This window comes from Cyrtonyx montezumae, unplaced genomic scaffold (genome assembly GCF_038088225.1).
Source record: "Cyrtonyx montezumae isolate F1298 unplaced genomic scaffold, pur_monq_1.0 scaffold_23, whole genome shotgun sequence".
NCBI lineage: Eukaryota > Metazoa > Chordata > Aves > Galliformes > Odontophoridae > Cyrtonyx > Cyrtonyx montezumae.
The window spans coordinates 11,857,954-11,878,090 of record NW_027071970.1 but is presented as its reverse complement, the minus strand read 5'-3'; the positions used below and the strand labels follow the sequence as shown (position 1 = coordinate 11,878,090).

The following is a 20,137-nucleotide window of genomic DNA, read 5'->3' as shown; positions in this document are numbered from 1 at the left end:
CCCTGTCTGCTGCTGGTAACGTGCAGAGCCCGTGTTTGCCCGGGGTCGGGTGGGTGGGACACGGGGTCCCCGCAGCTTTGGCAGGTGCTCGTGGAATTTCGTGCAGGAAAGGCAGCTAGAAGGAGATGCTGCCTCTCCCGGGGCCGCACTCCCCGTTGCCCGTGGTCTGTTGTGGCTTGTCATACAGATCTGCAGGAAATGATATGTTTTCCCCGTGTGCTTTTTCTGTCTCTGAACCCCACAGGGCTGAGGACGAGGGCTGAGCAGAGGCAGTGCCGGGGCTGAGCGCTTCGGGACCTCACGGTGCGTTTTGGTGGGGAGGGGGGCAGGGGGGGCACGGGGGTGTTTATTGAAATCCATCATTTCTTAATGAAATCCGTAATTCCTTGTCAGAATTCGTTTCTTATATATATATATATATATATGTATCTGTGGTTTCAAATTGAAATTCATCATTCCTTATTGAAATGCACAATATATTCCACTTGTCCCCTGGCCGGGCCGTGTCCCCGTGCTGTGCCGGGTGGGTGGGCATCACATGATGCCAGGGTCAGGGTGGGACCCTGCTCCTGCTATGGGGCACGGCCATAGGGTGCTCATAAAGGAGGATGGGAAGGGTGCCGGGGAGTGACTCCAGGTTCCCTCTGCTCTCAAAGGGGAGTATGGCAGAGCCCGAAGACCCCCGCGACGCCGGGGATGCGCTGGGGGATGACTCCTTCCCACTGTCCTCACTGGCCAACCTGTTTGAGGTGGAGGACACCCCGTCCCCCGCTGAGCCGTCCCGGGGCCCCCCCGGTGCTGGGGACGGAAAGCAAAACCTCCGGATGAAATTCCACGGGGCGTTTCGCAAAGGTGCCCCGAAGCCCATGGAGCTGCTGGAGGCCACCATCTACGAGTCCTCGGTGGTCCCTGCACCCAAGAAGGCCCCCATGGACTCCCTCTTTGACTACGGCACCTACCGGCAGCACCCCAGCGAGAACAAGCGCTGGCGCCGGAGGGTCGTGGAGTGAGTATGGGGGGCACATGGGGACGCCGGAGCCGTGGGGTGCAGTGCTTTGGGTACAGGGTGGGATGGGGACAGCCCCCCCCCAGGGCTGTCCGGGTGATTTCAGGAGTGCTGTGGGTGTGGAAATCGGGGCGCCGTGGGGCCGGGATGTGTCCCCCCCTCCTCCCCCGTCTCCTCCCTTCCCCGCGCCGTGAAAGAGGGCTCTGTGCCGCGGCCGCTCCCTCCGGTGCGGGCGTCTGGCTGCCCTGGCATGAAAGGGCTTTTCAGGAGGGCCTCCGCCCTGGGTCTGCGTCAGGAAACCAGAGCCGGGGGGGGCCGCCCGCGGCCGGGGCACACAATGCCCGTCTGTGCCCGGCACCTGGGGGGGACCCGGTGGCATTGCACATCCGTGGGCTGCGAGTGGACCCGAGGGGTGCACCCCATCCCTGGTGCTCCGCAAAATGCAGCAGCACCTGGCTCCTTGGGTGCTGCTCCATCACTGCTGCACGACTGCTCTCCGTGGTCACCCAGCGCTGGGATCTAGGAGCACCCCAGATGGGTGCACCGGAGGGAAACTGAGGCACAGATTTAAGGAATCAACCCCAGTGCGCAGCTGTGCTGTTCTGTTGCAGGAAGCCGGTGGCAGGCACCAAGGGGCCGGCTCCCAACCCGCCGCCCGTCCTCAAGGTCTTCAACAGACCCATCCTCTTTGACATTGTTTCCCGGGGGTCCCCGGAGGGCCTGGAGGGGCTCCTCTCCTTCCTGCTCACCCACAAGAAGCGCCTGACGGATGAGGAGTTCCGAGGTGAGCACCTGAGGTGGGCTGCCCCGTGACTCTGCTGTGCCATGGAGGGTCCCCAGCGGTCCCCCCACGTCCCCCATGCCCCCAGTGGCCATACCCAGGAGGCACCAGGTGTTTGGTGGGTTGGGGTCTCAACACCTTCCATTCCCAGAGCCCTCAACGGGGAAGACGTGCCTGCCCAAGGCGCTGCTCAACCTGAGTGCAGGCCGGAACGACACCATCCCCATCCTTCTGGACATAGCTGAGAAGACGGGCAACATGCGGGAGTTCATCAACTCACCCTTCCGTGACGTCTACTACCGAGGTGGGGGAGCATGAGGGGACCACGGGGAGGTGGGAGACCGAGAGGAGGCGAGGGAACCATGGGGAGGGAGGGGACCACGGGGAGGTTTAAGGGCCGAAGCGATAGGGATCTGGGGAGGATGGAGGACCCCAGCAAAGCTTGGGACCGGTGTGGTGGGGATGAAGAGCCCTTGGGGAGCTCAGGAACCAGACTGGGGGGCAGCGGGGAAGCTAGGAGTCTGCATCTTGGGGCATGATGGGGAGCACGGTGACAGGGATGCCACACAGGTCAGACAGCGCTGCACATCGCCATTGAGCGCCGCTGCAAGCACTACGTGGAGCTGCTGGTGGAGAAGGGCGCCGACGTGCACGCCCAGGCCCGTGGCCGCTTCTTCCAGCCCAAGGATGAGGGCGGCTACTTCTATTTTGGTGAGCAGAAGAGACCGACGGCGCCACGGCCTCATCCCCAGGGCTGTCCCCAATCACGTGCTGTCCCCACAGGAGAGCTGCCCCTCTCGCTGGCCGCCTGCACCAACCAGCCCCACATCGTGCACTATCTGACGGAGAACGGGCACAAGCAGGCGGACCTGCGGCGCCAGGACTCACGCGGCAACACCGTGCTGCATGCTCTGGTTGCCATCGCTGACAACACCCGCGAGAACACCAAGTTCGTCACCAAGATGTACGATCTGCTCCTCGTCAAGTGTGCCAAGCTCTTCCCCGACACCAACCTCGAGGCGCTGCTCAACAACGATGGCCTCTCGCCGCTCATGATGGCCGCCAAGACCGGCAAGATCGGGGTATGGCGACGCTGGGCCTTGTGGATGTGCTTTGGGCTAATTAAACCCTCTCTGCATCCCATCCTTTTCCTAATTAACCCCGGGCCCTTGTCACATTCTGTTATAGAATCATAGAATCGTTAAGGTTGGAAAAACCACCATTGAGTCCAACCATTGACCCATGCCTGTGACTGCTCTAGATCATGTCACTCAGTGCCACACCTATCTAACTTTTTCTTGAACACCTCCAGGGTCTGTGTCTCTATCACCTCCCTGGGCAGCCTGTCCTTTCCTGTTGCTCACTGTAGAATCATAGAATCACCAAGGTTGAAAAAGGCTTACAAGATCTTCCAGTACAACGGTCCACCTACCACCAATAGTTCTCTTTAAACTGTGTCCCTCAATACAACATCTAAGCGTTCCTTGAACACCTCCAAGGTTGGTAACTCCACCACCTCCCTGGGCAGCCCATTCCAGTGCCTGACCACTCTTTTGGAGAAGAAGTATTTCCAAACGTCCAGTCTGAATCTCTCCTGGCACAACTCGAAGCCATTCCCTCTAGTCCTATCACTAGTTACATGAGAGAAGAGGCCCCCCCGCCCCATCATGATGTGGGTTGGTTAGAAAAGCCCAAACTACACCAATTTGGGGATTGCAGCAGCATCCCAGCACCCAAGGGTGAGTGGGAATGGGTACAACCCTCGTCCATCCATCCTCTTGGTCCCCCATCAGATCTTCCAGCACATCATCCGCCGGGAGATCGCAGACGAGGATGTGCGACACCTCTCACGCAAGTTCAAGGATTGGGCGTACGGCCCCGTCTACTCCTCGCTCTATGACCTCTCCTCACTGGACACCTGCGGGGAGGAGGTGTCCGTGTTGGAGATCCTCGTCTACAACAGCAAGATCGAGGTGCGCGGGGAACGGGGAACGGGGACTCAGGGCTGGGGTCCCCGCTGAGCTGCCCACGTCCCGGCAGAACCGCCACGAGATGTTGGCCGTGGAGCCCATCAATGAACTGCTGCGCGACAAGTGGCGCAAGTTCGGTGCCGTCTCCTTCTACATCAGTGTGGTCTCCTACCTCTCTGCCATGATCATCTTCACCCTCATCGCCTACTACCGCCCCATGGAAGGCCCCGTGAGTGTCAGGGGACACGGGGGGCAGAGCGAGGCCTTGGGGTGATGCTGATGATGTGTACTCTCCCCACAGCCGCCGTACCCCTACACTACAACCGTCGACTATCTGCGGCTGGCCGGGGAGATCATCACCCTCCTCACTGGCATCCTCTTCTTCTTCTCCAATGTCAGTGCCAAGAGGAGTGGGTGGTGACATCCCCATGTCCCCAGGCACCGGTCCCACTGTGATGTCCTCCACACACCGGAACCCAGCCCCTCTCCAACCTCTCCTCTCTTTCCAGATCAAGGATCTCTTCATGAAGAAGTGCCCAGGTGTGAACTCGTTCTTCATCGATGGCTCCTTCCAGCTGCTCTAGTAAGCAGGGATGCCCATGGGGCCTCTTGGGGTTGGAGCATCCCTCCGCTTGATGGGACAGTGGTGGGCAGCAGTCATCCCCTTCTGCAGCTTCATCTACTCGGTGCTGGTGATCGTCACGGCGGGGCTGTACCTGGGCGGCGTCGAGGCGTACCTGGCTGTCATGGTCTTCGCGCTGGTCCTGGGCTGGATGAATGCACTCTACTTCACACGGGGACTCAAGCTGACGGGGACCTACAGCATCATGATCCAGAAGGTGAGATGGTGTTGGGGTCTTCTGGCCTTCCCCGAGGTGGTTGGGTAACCCAAGTGATCTTTTCCCTGAGGGACCACTGCAGCCCCCAGCGTGGGGCTCAGAGCCATCATCTCTGACACTTACAGATCCTCTTCAAAGACCTGTTCCGCTTCCTCCTGGTCTATCTGCTGTTCATGATTGGCTATGCCTCAGGTAGGGCTCCATCCTGCTCTCTTCCTGCGATGGAGAAGGAGATGCCCTGGCAGCATGGTGTCCCATCCTCATGCTTCCCCCGCAGACTCTGTCTCTGTTGCTCCTCCCCAGCGCTGGTGTCCCTCCTGAACCCATGTCCCAGCAGCGAGTCCTGCAGCGAGGAGCACTCCAACTGCACTTTGCCTACCTACCCCTCATGCCGAGACAGTCAGACCTTCAGCACCTTCCTTCTTGACCTCTTCAAGCTCACCATTGGCATGGGTGACCTGGAGATGCTGGAGAGCGCCAAGTACCCCGGTGTCTTCATCATTCTGCTCGTCACCTACATCATCCTCACCTTCGTGCTGCTCCTCAACATGCTCATTGCCCTCATGGGAGAGACCGTGGGCCAGGTGTCCAAGGAGAGCAAGCACATCTGGAAGCTGCAGGTACGGCATTGGGAGTGTGGAGCTCCATGGGGTCACCATGCCACAGGGCTGCCATGCCAGGGGGTCACCAAGCCTCGGTGTCACCGTGCCAAACTCCATCCGAGCAGCACCACCTTGGCGAGGGACCCCGATGCCTCCATCCCCAGGAGGCTGAAGGGTCCCTGGTGTCCCCGGCAGTGGGCCACCACCATTCTGGACATCGAGCGCTCCTTCCCTCTCTTCCTGCGGAGAGCGTTCCGCTCTGGGGAGATGGTGACCGTGGGGAAGGGCACAGATGGGACCCCCGACCGCCGCTGGTGCTTCAGGTAAGGGCAGTGACCTACAGTTCCACGATCCAGAGGGAGTGGTGAGGCTGAGATCTTGTTAAGCCAAATTAGAGCAAAATGGTTTGCACTAATGTGGACCTGAGTGGCACCACAGGTGCCGGGATGGCCTAGGGACATGGGGACATTGAGCTCCGCCCTCTCCGCAGGGTGGATGAGGTGAACTGGTCCCACTGGAACCAGAACCTGGGCATCATCAGCGAGGACCCGGGCAAGAGCGACACGTACCAGTACTACGGCTTCTCCCACACCGTGGGGCGGCTGCGGAGAGGTGAGCGGGGCGGGGGCAGCCCGAGGCCCAGGGCCGAGCATGGAGCCGGGGGCTCTGAGCGCTCCGTCTCCGCAGATCGATGGTCCACGGTGGTGCCGCGCGTGGTGGAGCTCAACAAGAGCTGCCCGGCAGAGGATGTGGTTGTGCCATTGGGGACCATGGGCACGGCAGAGGCGCGGGAGCGGCGGCACGGGCAGACCCCCAGCTCCCCCCTCTAGCACGGACTCTGCCTGGCCCTGCAGCACCATTGCGTGTCTGTTCCTCAGGGATCTGTGCAGCCGCTGTCCCTGCAGTGCCCATCCCGCTGGGCTCCCGCTCCGGGAGCTGGGTGCTGGGACCTCCCCCTGCCACCAACCAGCACAGCCAGGGGGCTTTTGCCACAAGGTTTTTCTCTTGTTGGTCTTTTTTGTTTTGTTTTGTTTTGCACAAAACGGCTCCGACTATTTATTTCGTAATAAAGCGCAGCCACCACGGCCTCGTGTCCTCGCGTGGGGGCAGCGTGGACCCGCATCCTGCACCGCGGGTGTGCCCCGCCGTGCTCAGCGTGCACGGCCGTCGTGCACAGCCCTTGCACGGCCCCCGTGGCAGAGCAGCCCGCTCCCGGAGGAGGGCAGCACACACCGCGCGGTGCCGGGCTGAGGCTCGGGAGCACCGACCCGGGGACGCCGGCGGACGGTGGCACGGTGACGCGGTGGCACGGCAGCACGGCTCGCTGAGCGAAGGGATGACCGAGCAGAAAAAAAGCACGCTCCGCCTCACGCCCCGACGGCTCCGCCGTCAGCTCGCACCGCGCCGTCTCCGCTTAAACGTGATTTACATCCCTCTCCCGTACCGCGGTTTAAGTGTTTCCCCAGGGGGAGGGAATGAAGAAGTTTCATTATCGCTACTTAGGAAGGGCTGAGCGCTCTGCTCGCGATCAGCCGAGCTGCAGGCAGCTCTCCCTTCACGCCGGGAGGAATTCGGGAACGATGCTCTTTGATATCCCCGGCTGCGCCGCTGTCCTGGCTGCAAGGCTGCTACCTCCCGGCGCAATGGGAATTAAACCCATTCCCCTCTCCCCGTGCAAATTCTCAAGTCCTCAAGGTGCAGAGACGTGCACACGAGGGCTGTGCGTGAGGCTGGGGCTGCATCTGGGGTGGGTGTCCATGAGATGTGGCTCGGTGACAGTGGGGACACCGTGGCCATGATGGTGGCAATGGGAACACCACAGCCATGGCAGTGGCAATAGGAGCACTACGGCCATGCTGGTGGCACCATAGGATTGACCCTGTGCTCCTTCCACTGCACGGTGGCACAGGGCTCGTGTTTGCCTCATCCCCACCCCCCCGCGCCCCACAGCCCCGTGGGCACAGCCCCCACCTCCCACGCCGCCGTGCCGGCGATGACAACCCCAACAAAGGGGAGAGAAAAGCGCTCGTCATCCAGCACGAGGAGCGCGGAAGCAAATTTATTTTTAGATAAATCTAAAGCTTAATTTGTGAAGCTAATATCAATCAAAATGAGAGATGGGTTTTTTTAAGTCCTTTCGCAGCCGTGCCATTTATATTGCCTGTCTCTCCTCCTCGCTCTCAGCCTGCAAAGGCGGCTGCGAAGTTTAATCTCAGCCTGGCGTGTGCCTGCCTCGAAAATGATGATGATTATTTTAATAGGAAGATATTTGCGGAGCAGAAGAGCCGTCCTTCCTCTGGCGGGGAGAGGATGCTGCCATGGACGTGGCCCTACCCCGTGTGCTGGGGCGCAGCTCAGAGTGCTCCTTCCCACCTCTGTCTGGCACGCAGCCGGGCTGTGACACTGCTGGGTGTCCCCATGGGACGCTGCTGTCCCTTTGCTTGTCCTTTTGCCCCAGTTCCTCTTTTTGTTGCCTTGACTGGCTGTTATGCTCGCTTGCTGTCCCCACAATTACATATGACAGAGAGCGACCAAAGTGGGTGGAGCTGCTCTGCCTCATGCAGTCACGGCCCCATCCCCGTCCCCGTGCCCGTGCCCGTCCTGGTAGGTTTGGGAAGAACACATGTTCACCGTACCCTAATGCAACCCACTTGTCACTTGGGATGGGAAGCTGCCAGCTTTATGGGACAAATAACTTCACCCAGGTGGGAGCGGTGCCACACACCCGATGGCATCGAGTGGGGACAGCGCTGGGCTGAGTGCTGCCCCAGTGCCCCAGTGGGGGCACACCCCACACACATGCGTGCATCCCTCCTGCTGCCACCGCCGGATTAATGGATCAGCAGTGTTAGGAGGTTATTTATAGGTGCTCCTCCGTGCCCTAAAATCCGCGGGGTGAAGTCGGGCTGGGGGTGGGACAGCGGGTCCCCATAGGGCTGGGGGAGAGCCACAGGAAGCAAACAAAATCCAGAGCACACGTCCAGTGACATCCTGGTTTTACTTTGGGAAAAACAACATCCGGACACACAGCTTGCAGGTTTTGTGGTTGTTATTATTATTTTTTTTTATCTCGTTTGTTTTCTCTCATTTTTAAAACAATATAAGTGCAGACAGCACTTCTCACAGTAGAATATAATGGTCGATTTTAGTATAAAAAAAAACATTCTCAGAGATTTGTAAATGCACTTAGTGCTTGAACAGGCCTTTCAGGGATACAGTACCTCTTTTCTGAGCACAATCACCTTAGGTTTCATTGGGGTAGGGTTTCGGTTTCCTTGAATCATCAGGAAACATTTTGTGATGCAGAGCCTTTTCTAAATGAGCAAACCTATTAAGCACATAATTACACCGAGTGGATAACGGAGCGCAACGAGCGCTTCTCAACTGCTTAAAAAGAAAGAAAAGGAAGAGAGAAAATATGAGGAAAAGGAAATACGCCATACCCCACTCTGGTGTGAGGGCTGCATGTGGTCCTACGTATTGTCTGCCTCTAGAATGGAGCAGAAATATAACAGGCAGTCAGAAAAAAAAGGGGGGAAACAAGGAAGTGGAAAAAAAAAAAGGAATCAAAGAAAAGAGAGAAAAAAAAAAACCTAAAACCTTGGAAGTCTGTAAGATGGGAGCAATGCTGTGGGCTCATCCCCCTCGTTGGCCAGCACCAAAGATGCGCGCTGTGGGCAACTGAAAAAATGAAAAGAAAAAAGAGAAAAAAAAAGAGAGAAAAAAAAAAGAAAAAATCTGTTCAAGTTTTCAAGTGTTTTTTTTCTTAAATAGTGTCCAGGCTGTCCCCAGTTATGAGCTTTAATCAAAGCAGTGCAAGTTACGGACTTCAGCTAAAGGTGAGCGCGGCGGGGCCCTGCCTGCGGCCCACGCCGTGCGCAGAGCGGAGCTCCTCTCCCTGGATAGCAGCAACTCGTAGCGATTCCCTGTTCACATTCGTGGAAATAAAATGATTTCTGAGCTATATAAGACAAGCATTCCTTCATCCTTGGCTTCCAGCGGGCGCACCCGGTTCGATGAGCCCGGTTCCGTGCCAGTACCTGGGGGACCCGTGTCGGCAGCCAACCCCAACCAACCCCATCACCCCACCACGGCCTCGCGGCGCCGGAGGGCCCGGCCGCCATCCTGGCTTTGGGAAGAGCAGCGGCCGCCCCTTATCTGTAGACGGGCAGGCGGATGTGGGCGTGCTGGTGGTCCAAGAGCCTTGGCACAGACACGGTCTCATAGCCCTTGCCCAACATCTGCTCCTTGATGCAGGGCGGGTGGATGTCGTTGATGAGATACTCCAGCGACTGGAGGCTGCTGCTGAGGATGGAGGTGTTGCAGAGCGCCTTGCTGGGCAGCCCGTCGGCCGGCGGCACGCCGAGCTCGCGCGGTGCGGGGCCCAGCTCGGGCGGTGGGTTGTAACAGTCGCTGGTGGGGGTGACCAGGACGCTGTTCCACGGCGGCACGAAGTACTGCCCCACCGCGAAGTTGCCGTGCATGCAGTTCAACGGCGACGAGCTCACCTTCTCCCCCGTCGGCCCATAGGGCCGCGAGGCGGCCGCGCAGGCTTCGGGCGACTTGCTGAGGGCCCCGCTGCCCCCGCTGTACACCCGCAGGTGCTGCTGCTGCTTCTGCTGCCACAGCAGATAGTCCACGCCGTCGGGGTACAGCCCCGCTTTCGGCCCCAGCGCCGGGGTGGAGCCCAGCGGCAGCTCGGCTCCCTTGCGGCACTCGGGCAGCACGGCGTAGGCCGAGGCCATGGCGGGGAAGGCGCCGTGCTTGGCCGGGCTGGGGTGGGCGGGCGGCAGCGCCGGGCAGGCGGGCTGCGAAGCCTGGGCCTGGCACTGCTGGTTGAGCTGGTAGATGATGCTCTGGATGGAGGGCAGGTTGGAGGGCGGCAGCGCCAGGCCCCGGCCCGCCAGCGGCAGCGCCGAGCCCGCCACCGTCACGTTGGGGGGCACGGGGCCCTCCAGCTGCTTCTGGTGGTAGCTCAGCGGGCCGGCGCAGGAGGGGCCTGGGGCTAAAGTGCTTGAGGATGGGTAGGGAGCGACGCCGGCCTGCGCAGGAGACAGCTTAGTCCGCTTGCCCTCCGCGTTCTTCACCACGCTTTTGCTGGAGGCTTTGACGATGGCCAGGAGGCCCTGGTAGCCGCCGGCGTGCACGGGGTAGGGGCTGTAGCGCTGCCCCGTGGTGTCGTAGCCATTGACCGTTCGGTTAAGGTGCTTGTGCTGTGGGACCCTGATGTTGGTGGGGAAGATCTTGATGGTCAGCGGGCTGTTGGCCACTTTCTGTGCATAGGCGTCCAGCTCGGCGGGGCTGGGGTAGCGCGGGGAATGCATGGGCGCTGCCGTCTCGCCTGCAGAAGCAAGGCACAACATCAGCCCCACTCCAAGACCCGCGGCCGTCCTTCAGCCTCACCCACTCCTCCTCCTCCTCACCTCCTCCTCCAGCATCGCCCTCCCAACGGAAACGAGGTCACGGCACAAACCTGCCCCCTCGCGCTTCGAAAGTCACTTCTAAGTGGCCTAAAATAAACCCGGTGTGGAGAATGGAAATGTCACTTTACCCAACGGGGGAATCTTTCTCCGAGATTGGATTTAAACTACATTATACAAGCAATTTCATGGGTGCTTTGCGCTGCTACGAGAAGCTCACCAAAAATGGAAAAGCATTGCATTTACCAGCCATAAATCAGCAGTTCCTATAATGAGCACAAAAATGTCACTTTTATGCAATTTTACAGATGAACAAAACTGGTGAAATTAACTGTGGTAACCTACTGTAGTCAGCAAAAGCCACTGCAGGGAAAAAAAAAATTAGATATGTATATATTTTTGTTCCTTTCAAACTCTTTCCCAAGCAAGTTTCTGCCATTCTGGTGTGAAAACTCATTTGTCGTACCCATTATACTTTCATTTGGAGTTTATCTTGAGTATCCAATGAGCCACCAACTGTGAAAATGATTAAATCTACAAAATCTATCTAATAGATGGAATAAATTAGGTGTTTAAAATCTGCACACGCGCGCACACGTCCACACCAGCACGTGTGTGCAGAGGGGTGCTGGGTCCCAGTGCCCATGCATTTGCCTCTATCCACGGAGACACTGCTAACAAGGAGCTGAAGGAGGCAGGCCCCATGGGTCTATCCACCGCCCCATTACCTCCCCACATCTTCCAGTGTGGAGAGGGCTCAAGCACCGTGTTGCTCCAAAAAGTCGCGAGCTCGACTGGTGGACACCTGCCATCCCCAGCCCACCCCACGCCAAGTGCCACCGAGGACTCTCGGGGGCCCTTCCCTGTGCCTACAAGAACAAGGCCTGACTTTAAAAGCAGTACTTAGGGGGATGCTGGCGCACTCGCAGCCCTGGGCCCTGGTGTACAACAGCCATGGGGGAGCAGGAACATCCACGGGGAGCGAGGCCATGGATGGCCACCTCTTTCCTCTCCATTAACACGGCCTACCAGCAGTTTAAAAGGCAGAATGGCACAGTGCTCACCAGCCATTTCTCCCATTAACTTAATGTTATGGGCTTTTTACAGGTGTCTTAAGTAGACACTGTTATTAACGAGTATATTAAGCCAATTAAAAGCAGGTTCTTTGAGCAGGATTTAATGTTACAGCCTCTAGCAGCAGAACGTGGGCTCCGCTCATGCTGGGCAAACCCACCCAGTATGACCAGTCCTGGGACCTGGTGGGGGACTGGGGACACCTGCCCAGCAGCACCGCGAGCACCGCACATCTGCATTCCCCTTCACGCCGGCACCGCTGCCCTTGGAGGTGGCAGCGTCGTGAACGCTCAATTAACATGACACTAATTAGCTGGTGACGCTCGCAGAATCCCTAATGAACCCATTCCACCGAGGGAGGAGAATACTCCTTTCTGAGCAAAAATAAATAAATACCAAAACAAAAAATGAAAACCAGAGAAGGGGGACTGGGTGGACGGGCGGCATCGCCCCACGCAGCGGCACTCGTGCACGGCTGCCAGCTCGCCCAGGGGGAGCCAGGAGGAGCCAGGAGCCTCCTTTGTCGCCTTCTTCACACCAGCTGGGCTGGATTTGACAAGTCACAAATTCAGTGTGTTGTCACATATCAGGGTGACGCACCAAACCCCCACTGGGAAAATTACAGAGCTACCAATTTCCAAGAGGCTCCTGGCGCGCTCCCGCACGCTGCTGGTAAGCGGCTCCCCCTCTCCGGAGTAATTACTGCTTTCTAAGGGCTGTAATTACTGAGAGATGCAAACTCTCCCGAAGCAGTGCCGTCACCCGTCAGGCACAGACAGCCTGCCCGACGCTCAGCCGGCCGCCAGCAGCTTTCTCCCCCCCGCCCCCTTGAAGCTGAACCCTTGGGGACGTCACGCCGAAGGTGGGGGCACGTGGTGGAGCCCCCTCTGCTCGGAGCAGTGAGCGGCTCATCCACGCAGCCATGGCAGGAGGAGATGTGGGGGATGGGGAGGCAGCACTGTGATGCGGGTTAGTGGGCGCGGTGGTGATGGTTGGTGGTTGGATTTGATGGTCTTGGAGTCTTTTCCAACCTTAACGGTTCTGAGTGGGCACGGTGGGGGTGGGCTGATGGCTGGATTTGATGATCTTGGAGGTCTTAATGACTCTCCGAACAGACATGGTGGTGAGAGGATGACTCGTTGAACTTCGAGGTCTCTTCCAACCCTTATGACCCCACAGTTCCCATCCTCACAACACCCTTTGGTGCTTGCCTCTCCCATCGGGTGCCACGGGACATCTCCCACCTCCTCTCACCTTCTCCCCGGATAACACACAGCCAGCTTTGGGCTCTCCCTCCCTGGCTTGCTCTATTTTTCCTGCACTCAATAACAGCTAAATAATTGAATCTGCTCAGCAGCCAAAGATTTGTTTTGAATTTTATTGGAATTTTAAATTGTTTTGTTTCTTCAGTATTTTATTACTGTAAATGGAAAATGCATCGCCCGCAGTAATAATCCTATGGCTTTTTATATTACTCCAAGCTTCTGCTCAAAGCATTATTGGAAAGCCAGGCAGAAATGAGAAGCCATTATAATGGCAGCATAGGCTTATAAGATTACGCCTCCAGCTAAACAACTTTTTACTTTAGCAAATTGGCCACCAAATTCGGTTCAAGACACAGATTTAAAACCCAGGCCCTGACAACGTGGCAATCCGAGATAAATCTTTGTTTATGGATTGGGGCAGCCTCAGCCCTGCTGTGCTCCGAGGGAAAAGCCTGTGCAAAATGTCTGACAAAAGGCACGGGAACGCTTTGCCACCAGTGGCAAGAGAAACTGGACGAGCTGTGCCACCCGGAGAGCTCCCACATAGAGCTCACCCAGCACTGGGACAACGTGCTCTGCTCCCACGTAGTGGGGAAGCCTCAGCATCGCCAAAGCTCCTAAAATAGAGCAGCAGTCCCCTTCTCTCTCTGTGAAACTTGGAGCAGCTTTTCAAAGCCTAAATATTTGCACAACACTTGGAAGAAAACAAACAAAGCGTGGTGAGTGTTGACAAACACACAAAGCCCCGACGCTGGGGTCCGAGTTGCTGTTGACAAAGCTCCATGGGTAGCAGTGGCACCACAATGGCACCGGGGAGGACACGTGGGGACACGTGGGGGTGCTGCCCCGGCTGAGCTGCACTCGGGCTGCCCCTGCCACGCGCCTTCCTTCCTTCCCTGTCGGGTTCTGCTGTTTTCCACCCTTTGAAGCGCGGTGGTTTCTATGGTGATGGTGTCCCCAGGATGGGTGCTCTGCAAAGGCCGTGTGGCGGACGCAGTGGAGGGGGTCTGCACCTGCGTGGTGCCCAGCCCCCCGCCAGCACTGCCTGGGGCACACAGCAGCCTCATGGCATCCCCGGGTATGGCACAGCGGGCTCTGCCACGCCACCATGGGATCCCCTGCTAGCATCGCTCGCAGGAGCCCCTCAATGGCAAGAGCCCTCCAGTTGAAGGGTCCCCACGGTGGGAGCCCCCAGCCCTGCTCTGCACGCAGCTGCCACAGAGCAGAGCCACCCCGCTAGGAGAAAAACGCACAGCGGCTTCAAGGTCTTAAATTAACAACAACTACAGGAATAATAGCTGCAGAAATCCATCTGAATAAACGTAGGTGGCAAACCTCGAGCGGCAGCAGCGCAGGAGCCGTAATGTGCAAAGACAACAAAATTCATGACAAAGCACAAAGGGAAGAGCAGGGCTTTGCCATCCCGAGATATTCATCCATTAACACGTTCCCTTTTTAGGCTGACATGTCATTTCAGACGGGCCTTTTTTCCTCCCCTTTATTCTCTCCCTTGAAGGAGCGCGGCGTTGCCGAGGCGTTTGCTGAATTGGATCACCTCAGGGCGAGCACTTTATTATCTGCAGTCAAAGCGTCACCACAAATACCAGTCTACACACACATGTGTCACTTTCTATTTGTCTCCTCGCCGAGGTATTAGCACTGTGTGCTGCCGTGGCCAGCAGCCGGGCAGGAGGCGTGGGGGTGCTGGCTCTGGGGGCACGCTGATGTCACCTCTGTGTCCATGTAATGGCAGCAGGACGGCACCCCAGTTCCACCCCAGCAGCACCACGATGGCACCCCAGTTCAAATCCAGTGGCATCCTGGGGCCACCCCAACCCTGTCCTGGTAGCATCTCAAGGCCACCCCACTGTCATCCTGATGTCACCCTTATCCCACCCTGATGCTGCCCTTATGCCATCCCGGTGCCACCCCACGGCTGACACAGTGCCAACCCAAGGCCACCTTGACGCAACCCCACCAAGCAGCCACCGATGGGAGCAGGAGGGACCCCTCCACAGCCCTGCAGCTCACCCCTGCCCCTCACTCTGTCACTTGGGCCAGATGCATGCCAAGGACAGCGTACTAACGTCAGATCTTGTGCCTTTCATGCCTGTGGTTGGTGTGACCGACGGAGCACAGCAAAGCTCCTGAAGCCACAGCTCCCATTGAGGCCCAGGTAGCAGAGAAACCCCTGCAATGGCTGAGAAAGAGTGATGGGGAAAAGTTTGAACGCAAATAAAAATCACTCAAGGGATGGGTCACCACGGGCTGAGCGCACCCAGAGCTTCAGGCCCAGCTCCATCCTTGACGACCACGGGGTCTCACCCAGACAGCATCCCCGTGCTCAGCTCCCTCACCCACCTGTCTCCCCCAGCACACGTGACCGATCGAAAGTGTTTCTGCAGCGTTTCCTGGCAGGGAAAGTGCAAGTCAACAGCACATTTTGGGCATGGCAGTTAATTGAACTCTTTTTTTTTTTTATGGCACGTATATAAATACGCAGAACCGTCATTAACCGATCCCTTCCAGAAACTGAAAATGAAAGAATTAATCTTATTTCACTCATGTGTAACCCCTCATGAAATTAAAATGATATTTTATGGGTGTGTACAAAAGCAGAGCTTAGCTGCAGCTACTCTAATGAAAATGCCCTTGGTGTAAGTGGAACTGTGTAATGAGAAGCCATTCAATGCAGTTTTATCCCATATGCAATTAAAGAGTTTTATCACTCAGAGGTGAGTTGCCACGGGTGCATCCCATCGTGCACAGGGAATCTGGGATGCCCCAGAAGCAGCTCAGGACCCATATACGCACAGCTCAGAGCTGCCCCTGCAGCATCCAACCCTACAGCAGTGATGTCTGCAGCAAAAGGTGGCACTTGATGCGAGCACGTCAGCCCCCTTTTGTTCCACAACAGGGCCCCGTAAACAAACAGCGCTCGTTATCTCATCTTTCTAAAAGGCATCTGAGAAAAATAAAAAGGGAGCAGAAGAGGAGGGAGAACACACAGCTCAGCAAAGCTCCCGATGTGCCACAAACAGGTGGGGTCGTTCCGCAGCCCTTCAGTGCGTCAAGGTAAGGACACAGCATCCCCCTCCTATGCAGCTGTGGTGCTCAGAGGGACTGCTTTGGCCCTCCTCATCCTCCCTGTGCTGTGACACCGGGTCCTGCACTGACCCTGAGCCAGGCATCCCAGTGAGCAGCAGCCATGTGTTCTGGGGAACGTGGTGGGAGTGGGAGCGAGGTGAGGGCACGCAGCCACACTGCCTGTATGGCTGGTGGAAGGAGAGCACACAGAATCAGGGCAACGTTCCCCTGTCTGCAGCTGGGCTGCACAGTGGAGCGACCTTTCCAAGCAGCCTGGGCTTCCCTGCACTAATGGGGCAGCTGGGAATAACGAGACGAGCCTGCAGCTGTCAGCACCACAAATGGGCAGGTGGAGAAAGCACCAGCAGGACAAATCTGGCAGGGACAGAGCCCTCTGCCCTCCCAGGCAGACCCACAGAACACCGGGGCATCCCACAGCCCCAGGGCTGCAGCACCACGAGCCCCTGCACAGCCCCGCAATGGGCAACTCAACGTGAGATGTCATGATGGGAGTTCACATCCTAAAGCTGAAGAGCTCGAGGGGCTGCCCACCCCTGCTGGCTAACACTCCACGGCCCGGCCAGCTGAGGGCAGCACGGTGGGCTCCAGAGGGGGGCACTCAGAAAGGGACATTTTATTGAATATCAGCCATCGCTGCGGGAGTGAGAGGAGCAAAGAGTTTGGCTGAGCCACGAGTGGTATTGTTTGATTTATAATTTAAATAAAGCTCAGGGTTCCTGTATCGCACACGGAATAAAATGAGAAGGGAGCAGCCTGCCGGGCTTCATTGGAGGTGATATTTTCCCAAGGATGCTGCTCCTTCTGAAGCTCCTGATCCCCTCTGGAGTGGGGCACCGTCCCAGCGCAATGTCCACCACACAACAGCAGTGACAGCAGTGGCTGCTGCTGTGAGCATCTCGGTGCCAGCACCCACAGGGGTGCTCGGGGGTGGCTGTGCCACAGCGCAGGGCACCACGTGTTGGGGCAGGGGTACAGGGAACAACCGGGGGGGGTGAGGCTCCCACCACGGGCAGGAAAATGAATCCGCTCACCTTCTACGTGAAATTAATACAAAAATTAATCAGTGGCACCGGCGGGGTAATAGGATTTCACAGTGGTGCCGGGCCAGACGGCCGATGTGCCGAGAGCCAGACTCATTTAATATCGACAGAAACAATGCCAGAGGACAGAAATAAGACCCATAAAGATAATTACTGAGATACTCAGGAGCAAATTAAGTAATCAGAGGCACTTCTAAATTGTGTCTCATTTTAAGAAAATGCTGTCTTGTCCGAGTAGCCTGGCAGGCACTGCGGGACGAGCTCCTCCCTGCCCCGCTCCCCGCAGGTGCCATAAATAAAGAAGGGAAAATTGTATTCAAAACCAGATGCGTGGCCCTGAATGTCACCTGCAATTTAATTTGAAATAGCAGGAGGCAGAGAGGAGAGAGACATGCTGTATTTTCCCATAATGAGCGGAAACATACGGTCAGCTCAACTTTGATTAAGGTGACCTGGCCAGCAGCGAGCGCGCTGGGGGAACGCGGCCACGCCGGGGGTGGGAGGGATGAACCCCAGAGTGTGGTTCTGCCCCACGGGTGGGGGCCCCCAGCCCCTATGCACTCCCCTCCTGCTTGGGTCAGGCTGCAGAGGCAGCTCTGCGAGGGATGCAGTGTGGGGATCCTGGGGCAGAGGACCCTTCTTGGGACACGGGTGGCTGTCACTGCTGGCGGTGCTTTGCTGCGTGGCAGCACCACTTCCAGGCTCTCAGATTGTGTTGTTTTGGCATCTCGTCCATTTCAGGAGCTGGGAAATGACATCTCAGCAGGATGGCAAATCCCGGGAAGCACTGACTCCCCACACCAAGCTCTAGGGTGCTGCTCCACTGCAGCTGTTGTGACAGACCCCAGCCCTCAGCCACCCCCAGGATGCCCAGGGCACACCACAGGCACAGGCAGCTGCATCCTGACCTCAGCATCACAGCGGGCACAACACAGAGCACGCGGTGCTGTGCTCCTGGGGTCCCCGTTGCACCCCACCAGGCTCTGCCCTGCAGCTCCTGGCCTCGTGGGCACAGCTCCTCATTAGCACATGGCACCAAGGAGCACCGGGAGCCGCAGCCCTCGCGCCAGCCCCGTGCTGCTGCTCAGGCATGACGGATTAGGAATCATTTTACAAGAGCAACATTCATTTTCCTTGCAGACACTAATAGGGAGGAGACCTGAGCAGCACAGATTCAGTGCGAGCACACGGGCCCTGCCTGCTTTGCCAAGGCCACGGAGAGCCAAAAGCCCAGAGGTGCCTGGGTGCAAAGTGCTTGAGGGGTCACTGGTCCCATCCGCCCCGTGCCCCACACGGCAGCCCCAGCTCCCACGTGTACCCCTGGGCAAAGCTGGTGCCACTCTGTGCCAGCGGTGCCAGGGCACCCAGGTAGAGGGGAAAACATCTCCGGGAAAATACAGATCATTAAACAAATGCCTAGGGGCTGTCACACACTAACAAGCAGAGCTTTAGCAGCTGATTTGTCTTCAGCCTGCAATGTTTAAAAATCCAACTGAGACCAGCAGAAAAATATCCACTCCCCTCTTTAAAACACACATTCATCACTTGAGAATCTTAATGCGTCTTTCCCAGCCGGGGAGGTCAAACATGCCTGCCTAAAGCAGGCTCATTAAATATACATTTAATCATGGTTTGGATTGAGAGACAAAGGCTGGGAGAGACAGGTGCTTTACTGGAGTGACCTTTTGGAACCCATTTTAATGTAACTAGTTTACAGCTTATCTGAAAGGCCAGCTCGTCGGGAAGGCGAGCTGCAGCAAAACTGGGAAAGTAATTACGGGGGGAAGGGATGGAGGGAAAGGAGGGAGTGGGGCTGGAGGCCTGGGAGCTGTGAGCAGGTAGAGGCATTGTGCCGAGCTTTGCAGGCGGTTGCACGAGGTTTTCTGAAGTCCCACTTATCAGCCCCGGCGACCCAATTTAATTTGCTTATCTTGTCTTCTTCCTCCCCCAGCCCCCCCACCCCCGCTTCTCCTGCTCTTTTTAATTATCAGTTAAATAAATGTCTTTTCCAATAAGACAAGGAGCATCAAAGCAGCAAGCGGCGCGTGCGTGCCCTGGGGATGCCGAGAGCGGAGCACCAGCTTGGCTCCAGAGCATCCTGGACATGAGAGCATCCCATACCTGGGAGCATCCCGGATCTCAGAGCATCCCAAACCTCAGAGCATCCCAGATCTTGGAGCATCCCAGACCTGAGACCCCCCCCCCATCAGCCCCACAGTGCTGCGACGCCATCCCTCCCCGCAGCCCCAGGCACTTACACTTGCGTGGCTCCAGCACCTTGTTGGGGTTGGGGCAGGCCAGGTGCTGCCCGGGTGGGTTCTGGGTTCGCTGCAGGCACGCCAGCATGGTCCAAGAGTCCCGGCCGGCCGCTGCAGCACCGTGCACTGCTGAGAGAAGAGGCAGCAGTAAGGAGGGGTCCGGCCACAAACCCGCACCCACCGCTGGGCAAAGCCTGCACGCACGGAGGCTGGGAGCTCCCCCACCCACTGCGTGGGGGCCTTTGCTCTTTTGGAGATAAATAAATAAGTATGGAAGCCTTAAATAAATATGAAGCTCTATAAAATAAAGATGAAGGGCTCAGTGGGTGGTTGGTGCTCCCCGTGATGCTTTCTGCTCTTCCTGAAGGAAACAGAGCAGCTCCTCCTGCTCCCGGGGACAGCTGCAGCCATTGGAGGCACTGCAGGGATCCGGCCCGCAGGCAGCAAAATCCTGCTGGGTCCTGGGGTGTGTAAAATTCCAGCAGGAAAATCTGCAGGGGCTGTTCCCACCACCAATCTGAACTGCACGTCCTGCACATGGCACGTCCTGCAGGAGCCACCGTGGCACTGAGCGAGCTGTGGTGGCAGCAAACCCATCCACAGAGCAGCGCTTTTTGGTCCACATGAGGCGTCAGCACTGGATGTCACAGAGGGTAGCTCACTTCCCCAGCTCCACCACAGGGACCGCTGCCCTCCCAGCTCCATCCTCACCCCTTGGAGAGCTCCCTCACATCCTCCCGGTCGCAGCAGGACACTGCACAGTGCATCCTTGTC

The 20,137-nt window shown here is 57.5% G+C and overlaps 2 protein-coding genes across 2 annotated transcripts; one reads left to right on the top strand and one right to left on the bottom strand.

Moving 5' to 3' along the window:
• Positions 1 to 662: 662 nt before the first annotated feature.
• TRPV4 (transient receptor potential cation channel subfamily V member 4) lies at positions 663 to 6,028 on the top strand. The gene is made up of 15 exons (XM_065738691.1): positions 663 to 1,006; positions 1,618 to 1,790; positions 1,939 to 2,091; positions 2,358 to 2,498; positions 2,571 to 2,869; positions 3,581 to 3,760; positions 3,828 to 3,986; positions 4,059 to 4,151; positions 4,267 to 4,340; positions 4,431 to 4,596; positions 4,722 to 4,788; positions 4,900 to 5,216; positions 5,394 to 5,521; positions 5,689 to 5,810; positions 5,886 to 6,028. The coding sequence occupies exons 1-15, from the start codon at positions 663 to 665 to the stop codon at positions 6,026 to 6,028; spliced, it is 2,559 nt and encodes an 852-aa protein (XP_065594763.1).
• A 2,733-nt stretch (positions 6,029 to 8,761) lies between these two features.
• On the bottom strand, positions 8,762 to 19,451 carry FAM222A (family with sequence similarity 222 member A). The gene is made up of 2 exons (XM_065738690.1): positions 19,364 to 19,451; positions 8,762 to 10,539 (listed from the first exon to the last, which is right to left on the bottom strand). Exons 1-2 carry the CDS (start codon positions 19,449 to 19,451, stop codon positions 9,353 to 9,355), a joined length of 1,275 nt encoding a protein of 424 aa, XP_065594762.1. The 3' UTR covers positions 8,762 to 9,352.
• Between the last annotated feature and the right edge of the window lie 686 nt (positions 19,452 to 20,137).

What these genes read in the sequence shown, in the direction of transcription:
- TRPV4 (XM_065738691.1), top strand. Translation starts at nt 663, where the DNA reads ATGGCAGAGCCCGAAGACCCCCGCGACGCCGGGGATGCGCTGGGGGAT. An exon ending in TGGCGCCGGAGGGTCGTGGA is followed by an intron (nt 1,007 to 1,617) that starts GTGAGTATGGGG and finishes GTTCTGTTGCAG; the next exon opens with GAAGCCGGTGGCAGGCACCA. An exon ending in TCTACAACAGCAAGATCGAG is followed by an intron (nt 3,761 to 3,827) that starts GTGCGCGGGGAA and finishes ACGTCCCGGCAG; the next exon opens with AACCGCCACGAGATGTTGGC.
- FAM222A (XM_065738690.1), bottom strand. Translation starts at nt 19,451, where the DNA reads ATGCTGGCGTGCCTGCAGCGAACCCAGAACCCACCCGGGCAGCACCTG. An exon ending in GGTGCTGGAGCCACGCAAGT is followed by an intron (nt 10,540 to 19,363) that starts GTAAGTGCCTGG and finishes TTGCTTCTGCAG; the next exon opens with GCGAGACGGCAGCGCCCATG.